We start from the raw sequence: 11334 nt of genomic DNA, 5'->3' as shown, positions 1-11334 counted from the left end.
CTACTAGTAATAATTGTAGTCCTGAATCAAACTTAAGTTCATGCAACCACAATTTATAAACTTGTAGTCAGTTGTAGGTTTGAAATATAAGGCAAAATGAATGCTTACCGAAGGCCAACGTTTGAACAAAGCCAGTCTCCCATGTAAGTAATTACTTACTTCCATGTAAGTAATTATCTAAATATTTTCTATGGTTCCTCCAACTTTCTACCAGGACCACATGAAGTTATTAAAAAAAGTTATCACAACAGTGATTTTAAAAGTTATCACAGCAGTGATTTTTATAAACAAGAAAAAAACAAGTGTTTTTATAAACACAGTTTGTGTGTAATTAGGATTGCTTTCCAGAATCTGAAATTTAATACTAAATTGAACAGGCAATGTACAAAATGATGGTGTTTACTTAGGCCTACTGGATTCCTACAGTTGTTCTCGTAATTTTTCTTTTCGCTTTTAAATTGAATCAGTGGAGATATTAATGATAAAACAACTTTCATTCTCTTGGTTATATTTTGAATACCAACAAAGTACCATTCCATACCATATTCACTTGTATCTTTAGAAAATGGTAATAATAGGGAGAGTAAAATCTCACGTATCTGGACCTAGTTGCAAAACGATGAAATACTGTGATCAGAGCTGAACTGGTTCATTCTTGGTGGTAAAAATATTGGGTTGGCCAAAAACTTCGTTCGGGTTTTTCTGTAACACCCAAACGGACTTTCTGGCCAACCCAATAGTTTTGCTAAGCAAATTGGTAGAACAAACTAAATTGCAGAACAGATGTTTAGCCTGTTTAATAAAATGTAACTATTTTTAAGAACTTTTAGCAATACTATTGCATATGCTTTACATACTAATTACAATGCTTACTTATAAAACAGTTCGTCTCAGCTAGTTACTAGGTTGCTTTAGAAACTCAAGAAAAATAGATTGGATATTTTTCATAAATATTCTTTAACTTAGATATTGAACTAATTCATGCTTACCTTCACCCCCATAGTTATAATTGAGGTTTCCATGATGATGTCAAGTTATAAGTAGGGATAACTTCTGAACTTTAAAATTTGGTAAGAATGACAGTATCTTGATTTTTTTTTTTTTTTTTAGTATCTTGATTTTTCTTTCAGTATCTTGATTTTTTAAAAAACACATATGTGAACTTCCTCAAACACCAATTTCTAAAACTGTCAGAATTGAGATTAAAAAAAAAAAAAAAAGAATGGATTTCTTTTCACTATTGCCAGAATTTTTCTGGTTGTTCAAGGCATTGTCAGTAAGAAAACAATCTACTATTGCATGCTAGTCCTAAATATTCCGTAAGAAACTAAAAAACATAAAGGCCAAGAAAAGAATGTTTCTAAAATACAGTGTAACAGGACCAAACAAAGAACTTTGTTTGGTAGGAAGGAGAACAAAGGTGGGATTTTGCACCTTGGGTGAGCAAAGCTTTCGTAAGCAGACAAGATTTCCCCATCTACATATACTTAACATACTCCTACGATGCTGCTTCCTGAAGAAACAGGATGAGACTGTGACCACTGTAGCTGTAGGTGGTCTACTAAAAACACTACATGGAATGATCATTTCTCCACTTCTACAATGGACATTTTCCTTTCAAAAGCACCTCAATTTTTTGGCAAATATTAAGTGGGTATAGTTTTGTGTGTTTCAGTTGTATTTTCGGTGTCCGACTGGTCTGGAGTCTCTGAAGCCTACTGCTTTGCCATGATGAAAAAAAGGAGAAGCAGAGAAACAAGGATAACATGTGCACATGTTCTGGTGGATCAAATGCCCTCAAAAACAATCTAATCTATGAAGGGACAGATTGAGGACTCTTTCTAGCCTCAAGCTCTTGATGAATCACTGACCCTCAGCTTCACAGAGGTTTTTATAGAGGCCTAAGTTTAAAGTATGGTAGGCAATAGGATCTGCAGAATGTGACATGCACAAAAGGTAGATAAAAGTGGAAAATAGCCCCATCTCTTGGTTGTTTTGAAACACTAGGGCATGCAGAATAATTATTTGGAGCTGGTTAATAGCAACAGGTTTATCCCTATCCCTAGAGATTCTGATTCACTACATCTGGAGTCTGGCCTAAGAATCTACATTTTTAACAGTTAATTCTAAAGCAGGTAGCCCACGGACCAGACACTGTAAACTACTGATACTTCTGTGAAGGGTTACAATGGGAAAAGTGTTAGTAGAACATACCTTCTTTATATACTTACTTCATATTCATTTGAACCAGATGTTATGTAACCCAGTTTCTTGATACTTATTTAAAAACCACCCAATTAAACAACCAACCAACCAACCAACCAAAACCTTTATGGGAAATGATTACACATAAAACTATCAAGATAGAAATACATATTATGGTGGAAGAGACAAGCAAAAATGGCCACTGGAAGAAAAGGAGCCTTCTTGTTTTAACATTTGCTTAAAAAGCTGAAGGTAGAATCCCGAGGGTAAATGTCAGAATGTTAAATAATTTAGAAATATCCATTATTGTAAATTAGATACCAGTAAAAATTATTTATAGTTCTTACTTTCATAATCTGAAATTTAGAATTTCTATACCAACAATAGACTGAAATTCAATTCTGAAGTGTAGAAACCCTGCCCCAGTGATAGTGTCAAGCTTGGGAAAAATGACATTAAGCGTGCTTCAGGCTGCAGGATTTTTAAGTGTTATTAGCTTCAATTACATACAAGAAGGATAACTTTTGACATTACAGTGAAGCTCTCTCATGAGATGCATTATAAAGAGGCCTTCTTGAATGTCCACCTCTAAGATCTAAACCCTTAGTTCTCAGTTCAAAGTCAACTTCAGGAAGTGAGGTTATCTATATCGGAAACAAAATTAAATTATTTTTCATACTTTTGCTCTTTTTATAAGAAGACTAATGATTAAACCGCCATAACAAGAATTGTGAAAAGAAACACAGTATAATAGGTAAAGAACACATTTGCTGTTTTTATTGGTGCCTTGCATGGCAGTAATACTGAAAAAAGAGAATGCAAAAACAAAAAACAAAAACAAAAACAAACAGGTTGGTGGCAACCCACATCTTTTTTTTTAAGAGTACATAAACTCCTGTTTTATTTTTATTGTGGCATGAATGATAACATAAAACCAAAAACATGAAAATATACAACTTATATTACACTATGTGTTATGAACAAAATATAAATCTATAACTCTATGTTATATTTACATAATTATTTATTTTATTAAATTTCAAGTGAGATGGTAGGTTGCACATACTTTGTTTTAAGCTCCAGGCATTTGATTGTCTCTTTTCTACATTTTCCCATTTTTACTCATAAAATCCAAAACATTAGGACTAAGAGCTTTAGAGCCAGTGGAGCTGTATAAATACTGTTTTAATGAACCAGTGACAGAAACACTGGGGAGGACAGGAATCAATCAGTAGAAAACCCAACATCATCTTCAACCTGGGAAATTGATAGTTATAGGAAACTTTAAAATTAAATACTGTAAAAGCCTGTCTAAAAGAAAACCTATGCCCTATAAGACAAAAGAGATCTCTGAACCACTTTAAGTGGGCTTCATATCTTTCCTTGCAGACCCCATAATTTTTATTTTACTATTAACTTGATAGACAAATATTTTATAAACCTGTTTGTAAATATACAGTTGTTTATTACAATTCAAATAATTTACCCATTAGAATGAATGAAAACATAATGATTTTTGATGTTTTAAATGTGATATAAGAAGTTTCTTCTGGGAACAGTAACATCTTCTGGATTAAGAAAATATCTGAAATTGGACCATAAAATATTTAAAGATAATTTTCTTTAAATGAATTAAGGTAAAAAGTCTACTCCAAAATCAAACCTATGAAATAACTTCATCAAACAAATTCTTTTATATTTGTTCCTTATAAGAGGATTTGGTTTCAATAATGATTATGTTCTTTGGGAGGGATTTTATACATGGTTAACTCTTAAACTGTAGATGCCAAATAAATGTTAAAAATCGACTTAACTAATTTAGGTATAAGTGGACTGAAGAACAGTTTTGTTATTTTATACAATTGTGACTAGACAAATTCTTAGTAACTTATATATGAACTTTAACCTATTTTCTCCAGTGATGCTCTTAGATTCATATTAAAACATGACTGTTTTTAGAAGAACTGATTACAATAGCCATAAAAAACAGAATTCTGGCAAGATTATCCCTCAGTACTAGGGTTAGCGTATGTGCCTGTGGTTTGTGTTTGTGTGTGTGTGTGTGTGTGTGTGTGTGTGTGAGAGAGAGAGAGAGAGAGAGAGAGAGAGAGAGAGAGAGCAAGTAATGTGAAATGTGAACAGGTAGGTAGGAAAGGGGAGAGAAGGGAGACTTTATGTTCATTTGAGTTTGATCTTACTCTCATTTCCTCTCCCTTATCTTTTTTGGTCATCATGGGGCACAGAAAAAGAATACAAGGTTTTAGGATCCTTTACAAAAATGATAAACCAATCAAATGCCAGAAGGCAATGTGCTAACCCAGTAGGCTGCCATTCATAGCACCTGTTATCAAATGACTTCAAAGCACTTTAAACATTAATATGATGTTTTGTTTGTTTTCTTTTGGGGAAAATTAAGGCAAAACAATTGTGACCCCCAGTGAATCAGACATCAGAACAAGAGAACATAATGCAAGGCTATGGACTCGCTTTTGTTTCAATCCATGCACAGTTTTGTCTCTCTGACATAAATCTAACTAAATAAAATTAACTTCTGAATTTCAGCCGTTAAAGGTCACCATTAACAATTTCATTTTCCCCTTCAAATAAAACAAGTAAAAAACAAACAAAAAGACCAAACAGAAGTGTTTTGTCAATTCACTGGTAAGTGTGTTAGAATTTGTGTCAGCCATGAATGCCCTCAGTGGCATCTACCTGGAGCTAAAACAAAGTATTCTTGTAGCCCAAAGTCATGAAATGAAAACAAAGCATCTTTATAACATGGTGGAAAATAAGTGTCCAGCAAACGTGAGAGGTGAACCCACATAAGTCAGAAAGAATTTGTTAACAAAGACAGAACAAATTTTTAAAAATCTGTTTTCACATTGTACATAATAACGATATAAAAACAAGTGTCCATTTTTTTATCCAGAGTGCTTAAAAACAAAACAAACAAAAACAAAAGAGAAATTGGCTGTAGATGACTGTGGCAATTAAATAACTAAAATGAGTGATGAGAGCCTAAGTTAACTGAGATTGAATACGACCCTCCCATTAATTCACTTGTAGGTATTAAACACCGGAACGTGACATTTGTTGGGGCCAAACTTTTAAAAAGGAGAAAACTTATGGAAGGATAAATGAAACTGTGTGAGTGAATGTGTTTGTGTGTGTGTGTGTGTGCATATATATATGTATGTATACATATATATATATACATATTGGAGATGGAAATTTGTTTTAAATATCTAACAACTTATTGGCTGTACTTCCAAATCAGAGGAGAATAAAATAGAAAGGGAGAAATAAATTATGCATAACTTACTAATCTGGGAACAGCTGACCATTATTATTATTATTACTATTATTATTATTATTTTATCATCATCATCATCATTATTACAACACTAGCAAAAAGAGGCAGTTCAAATGAAAATACAGTCATCAAAAACAAACAGAAAAACAAACAAAGCAAAGTCTCTGACATGCAGGATATGATTAGCTCCTCCAAGCAAAACCCCAGAGCAAGTCTTTTGAGAGAGAGAAAAATAAAAAGGATTTTTTTCTTATGTATATGTAAAAATCAAACTTTAGGGTCAGGTTTGGGGAGGGTGGGATAGGAAAATGATGACTGGAGTGAAAACCATAGCACATCCAAGCTACTGGTTGGAGTATTTCCTGTCTGATGGTTCAGCACAAACAACACTAATTCAGTTTAAATGACTTCCCATTTATTTGGACAAGCCCTACGACTGCCTTGGCACTTGGCTGGCAAAGTCTAAGCAGCCCCGTCACCATCGGTTGTTGCTCTATGCACACACTCTGCTGGAATCAGAAATTGGACTTCAGTGGATTCATCTTACAGCAAGAGTAGAGCAGCGGCAAGGGTTGCTGGGCTCAGCCAGGCTCCCTCTTGTTGGGCTGTGACAACTTTTAATCAAGTCCTGCCTTTTACGGCATGAAATGCACATGGCCCACAATTCTGAAATGCAAATGGCCTCCACCTCATTTCATGGAGGGATGAAAAATACCTTATAAAATCATCAGTTCCATTTCCTGATCAGGAAAGGATGGAATGTTGAAGAAATAAGCTAATTCTATATTTCTAGAATATGGGCAAATATATTCAAGGGAAACAATGATTGTTTTGCTTGAAGTTATCAACAGGAAAAACAAACAGAAATCATTAGGTAGGAAATGTTAGTGGAACCATCTGACCAGGGAGAAGGAACATCTGGGAACAGTTTGCTTCCCTGTTATACACTCACCCCTCTATTACACAGGGCCACCTGATCCATCCAATAATAATCATATTAGAAGTTTAAAAATATAATTTCTGAGCCCTATATTGGTTGTCATTTGAAGTGCAAAGTCAAGATCATGGCTGCTTCCAGACCAGTCACTTAGAAGGATGTGGGATTTCATCCCCAGATGTGGGTTTAACTCACAATGGTCCAACATTATTCCAATTAGTACCATAATCACACACATACATACACACAAAAATCCAAGATCAGAAAATATTTTTTTCTCTAAATTTCTTATGTCTCTCTCTCTCTCTTTTCACCTGAGAACAGCACCTACAGTTTCCATTAAAAAAAAAAAGTCAAATCTCACCAGCTGCTGGTATTTCAGGTTTTTCAAGGGATTGTCTAAGATATAACACTGTCCTAATTTAAGAAGGAACAGGAAAAAGGAAAGGGAAAAAAATCAACTGGGTCAATACTTCAGTACAAATTTGGCACTTGCTCAAAGATGTAGTGTGGTGTGCAACAGATAAGAAAGTCCTCTAAAGAAAATGATTGCTTATTTTGTGGTGGATAGCAAGGAAGTTAAAAACAGGCTCTTTTTCCCTCTTCCCCCCCATGCACAGACTCCCATCTTTAAAGTATAGAGATGGAGAAGGTGGAGAGAAGTAAAGAGAAATTCATCTTTCTTTTTTTTTTTTTCTGTCAGGTGCATTACCGAAAACAAAAACAAAAACAAAAACAAAAACAACGAAAGGAAAGAAAGAAAAGGAAAAAAACCCAGAAACCCCAAAAAACAAAACTTATTTCTTTTTAAAAACTGTAGCACAAAACAACAAAACACATTCACAAGCCACTTGTTGGCACTGTGTACCTGAGTGAGAATTTCTAGAACATTGTAGAACAAACAGCCATAAAGTTTATTAAAAAAAAAAGTTGACGGGTAAGACTTCAGTGCTTGGATGTAGCAGCTGAATTACTGGCATTATTTTACCCATAGCTTATTTCAATCTCTTGTTGTTGATATTGTTGTTTGCTTGTTGTATTTTTATTTCCTTTCCAAGCCTTTTGAGGCTGAGGTCTATTAGTCAGCTGATGTCCCAACTATTTAAGACTAACAGTTAAAGTAACAGTCAGTGTATGAGAAAGTTAATGTGCTTGGCCACTGGTAAGGATGAACCAGCTAGGGCTTCTTTAAGTCCTAAGGTCACAACAATCTTTTGACCCTTATCAGTTGGCTTGTCCTGCAATATGGTTTTCACTGTCACTCCCATAATCTACATCTGGATCATCCTCTTCCTCCTCGTACTCATCATAAATTTCTCCGTTGATGTCCTCAGCCTGGATCTCTTCTTTGATATGTGGCTCCTCTCCTTTCACGCCGTAAGTGCTCTGGATAACAGGCATCCCAGGCTCCGGGCTGCTGGACACGCTTGAGTGCTCTGAGGGCAGATGAGGGGAGGGCATTCCAGCCATGGCGATGGCTCCAGGGTACACGACACCAGCAGTGGCGATGGGGATCTGTGCTTGTTGCCTGTTGGAGAGGAATTCCCAAAAAGAGACCGTGGGTGAGTGGACAGTTGGATGCAGGCCTTACTTACTCTATAATTAATTTGCTCAAGTTGTCCAACTCGAAGGTCATGATTTTCACCCTGATGCCCGACATTTTGGAAACTGTATCCTACTTTGATCCCAATACCTTACTTCTATGTAGTGCTTTATAGATTACAAGGCATTTGCACGTGTTACCCATTTGATTCTTAAAGTGATTGCTACTTTTCTACTTTATGAAAAGAAACTGAGGGACAGAAAGATTAAGCAGAAGAACTCAAGTCCCTGAGCCCGAGTTAATTTTTCCTTCACTACAACATGTCGAAACAGTTTTTAAAAGAATTAAACCTAAAGATAATTCAATTTTAATGGAAAAACCCTAAATTCTTAGAGCTCTCAAAATAAAACTTTACTGCCCAGAGCTCACCAGAACGGAACAGGGTCCACCTCATCCCTGAAATAGTTTTCAGTGGAGGTAGGAAGTAGGGCTGGCCTCATGGGTGGACCACCTCTGCAGCTGTACAGGACCCGGGGCTTAGACAGATCCTACACTTGGTTTAAAGTTCTGTTGTCACAATCGTGAAATTCTTAAAAAACCTTTCAACAGGGACCCCGCATTTTCATTTTACACTGGGCTCCACAGATATATTCTGTAGCTGGTCCGAGTATGGAGGGATTAATAGATGATGTTCATTTATGCCTTCTTTCATTCATTTGTCTATTTACGATTTCCCCAAGGAGCGCTGGGTCTCGTGCTCAGTGTGGAGAAGAGTACTGCACTGGGATATAAATCACAGACCCTTTGGACAAAGCAAGCAGCTGCTTTCAGGGGAGTGGAGGGGATAGGGCAGATTAGAAAAGTTTTGTGGTTTTTTTGTAAAGTATCCTCTGGCCATTTTCAGAACAGTACTTATTATTCTAAGAAGCTCTCAGGATCTTATTTACTGTTCCATATATGAACAACTTTATTTCTGTGCTTTTTGATAAAATTATGCAGAAACAATGTGGTTGCAGGCCTTTGCTATAGGAAGCAGGGTAAGACATACTGAGAGAAGCATCCTTAATTCAGAAGGAAACTTTCCCATTCACAACTTGTTCTACCCTGAAGAGAATCCCTACTTTATGTGATCTTGTAAGGCCACACGTGTGCCTTGAAAGCCCAGAGGCTCTGCTATATTCAGAAACAAGTCTTTCTTTTGGAATCAGTTTTATGTTGTATTATCTCAGCTAAGTCGTTAGCTGCTGTGGAATTTACACTGTGAGGCCTTGGAATTAATGAAAACCAGCAAGAAAAAGAACCAGGAAGACTTCTATGTTTTTAATAGCAAACTTCAAAATTCTTTACTCTCAGATATTTTATTTTCAAACCAGCTATTGACATAGCTCCCGCATCAGAGTCATTGTTCTAGGAGCCTGGAATGAATTCCCATGAAGTGTTCTTTCTCAGGATTATAAGGGGACAGTTTAGTCTCTGAAAATACACTGTGCTCAGGTGCTTGCTCAAAATGCTGCTTTGCAACTAAACAAATACATAGCACATCCCATTAAGTGTAACAGGAAATGTTCTCTATGGGAAGATGACCACAAGGTCCTTACCCAACGTTGAAGTATTGCCGCATTTCCTGCCGCCTGTTCCGCATGATTGCCTTGTATTCCCCGATGCGCAGCTTTTTGCCATCCACCAGGCAGGTGCGCTTCGGCCTGGGCTTGTATTTGTAGTCAGGGTACTTCTCCAGGTGCTGCTTGCTGAGACGGGCTTGCTCCTCATAATATGGCTGTTTCTCTAGGTTTGTCATAGCTTTCCAGCGAGATCCTATGAGGAAAAAAACGTCACAATTCCCATTTGCACAGCGGCTGAGGATCCTAAAAAGGTATAACTGAGAACACGAAAGTCTAAAGTAAAAATGTTGGCCAAATCCCAGAAATACATAAAAAGGTTATGATTAGTGAGCTCTGACTCAAGAGGTGAGATGCCACAAGAACAGAGGTGTTGGTGGCAGTGTCCTCAAAGACTGTGCACCCAGAGATACAAACACTAAGCAGTATTTTTCTTCTGGCTTGAATGAACAATTTAGCCAAACTTGTACCTTATGTACTTAAAAGCTCATAGATGATTTAATGGAAATATCTTTCATTTCTACATTAGACCATGATGTAATTCAACTGTGAACTGAAAAGTTATTCAAAAATGCATTACATATTTTGAATCTGAGGGTAATTATCTAGTTACTGAGTATTGTTATGCAGGGTACATTACTTACTACAAAGGTTTCTAACGTATGGTACGTGTAATTCTCATCCTCCCCCAAATGTTTAAATATGTTTATGTGATCAGTTAAAAATTTACTTCATTAAAATTCTAATTCTAAAAAATACATTAATGAACATGCACTGGGTAACTACTGTGAGCTAGATACCGTACTAAAACCTTTACATAAGTTGTTTCATTTTTACCTTTCACCATAACCTCGTAAGCAGACAACATTTATACCTATTTCTAAAGATTAAAAAATTGAAGTTCAAATAGATGAAGTAACTTACCCAAGGTCACACAACTATTAACTTGTGGATCACTGACTCAGACTTAGTCAGAATTGAAATTGAAATTGTGGTACAACATGTATCCTTACATACCTATACCCATCTACTATATAGGATCTAGCAGAAATCAAAACTCACAATAATAAGTATGTGTTCAGTAACATTTTTCTCTTAATAAATCACTTTCAATAATATATAAAAATGTCACTTCCTGTGATAGAGTATGCATTAGTAATGTTAGCCCAAATTGGTTTTCCCTTTCTTTTCGCTTTTAATTTTGGTTTGGATTCAAGTAGGATTGCAAAAAAACAACTATTGGAAGCTTAATTAAAAACAGTTTATGCTTATTCTCAATATAGATGTGATTTAAAGCTTTGATTCTATCAGTATGGCTATGTGCAGTAGTAACAGAAGTAGTAGTAGCAGTAATGTTTATTTTTTATTAAGAATGTGAGAAAAATCTATTTGCAGATGTTTATCTGCAAGTACTCAGCTCAACTCTACCCAAATGCACAAAGACCAAAATAACTGGAATTAGGAGATGCCTAGCAAATATGTACTGGCACTGCTGCCTTTACCTAAGCAAGATCGTAAACCTTTTGAATGAATTCATTACTTAACCATAACTCCACATCTCAAATGCAAATAGCTCACTAATGAATAGTACTTTCCTACAAATGTACAGAATTCCTCAATATGGGCTGTTATATTTATTAAACGAATGCAGAGAAAGGGACAACATCTCCTCCCTTAGAATTCTTTCCTATTGGAACAGATGTTGCTTGGGTGGGTA

The 11334-nt window shown here is 35.8% G+C and overlaps 1 protein-coding gene across 2 annotated transcripts in view; it reads right to left on the bottom strand.

The window, feature by feature from the left end:
- Positions 1-2960: 2960 nt before the first annotated feature.
- Positions 2961-11334, bottom strand: part of SOX5 (SRY-box transcription factor 5) — a 399062-nt gene continuing 390688 nt past the window's right edge. For both annotated transcript variants that reach the window (XM_073788966.1, XM_019936434.3), the window contains exons 14-15: positions 9597-9813; positions 2961-7983 (exon numbers count right to left, since the gene is read on the bottom strand). In XM_073788966.1, coding sequence (XP_073645067.1) covers positions 7680-7983; positions 9597-9813 — 521 coding nt within the window. In that variant the 3' untranslated portion in view covers positions 2961-7679. The remainder of the gene's footprint in view (positions 7984-9596; positions 9814-11334) is intronic.

Source organism: Tursiops truncatus, chromosome 11 (genome assembly GCF_011762595.2).
Source record: "Tursiops truncatus isolate mTurTru1 chromosome 11, mTurTru1.mat.Y, whole genome shotgun sequence".
Classification (NCBI taxonomy): Eukaryota; Metazoa; Chordata; class Mammalia; order Artiodactyla; family Delphinidae; genus Tursiops; species Tursiops truncatus.
This window is presented reverse-complemented; position numbering and strand designations above follow the sequence as displayed.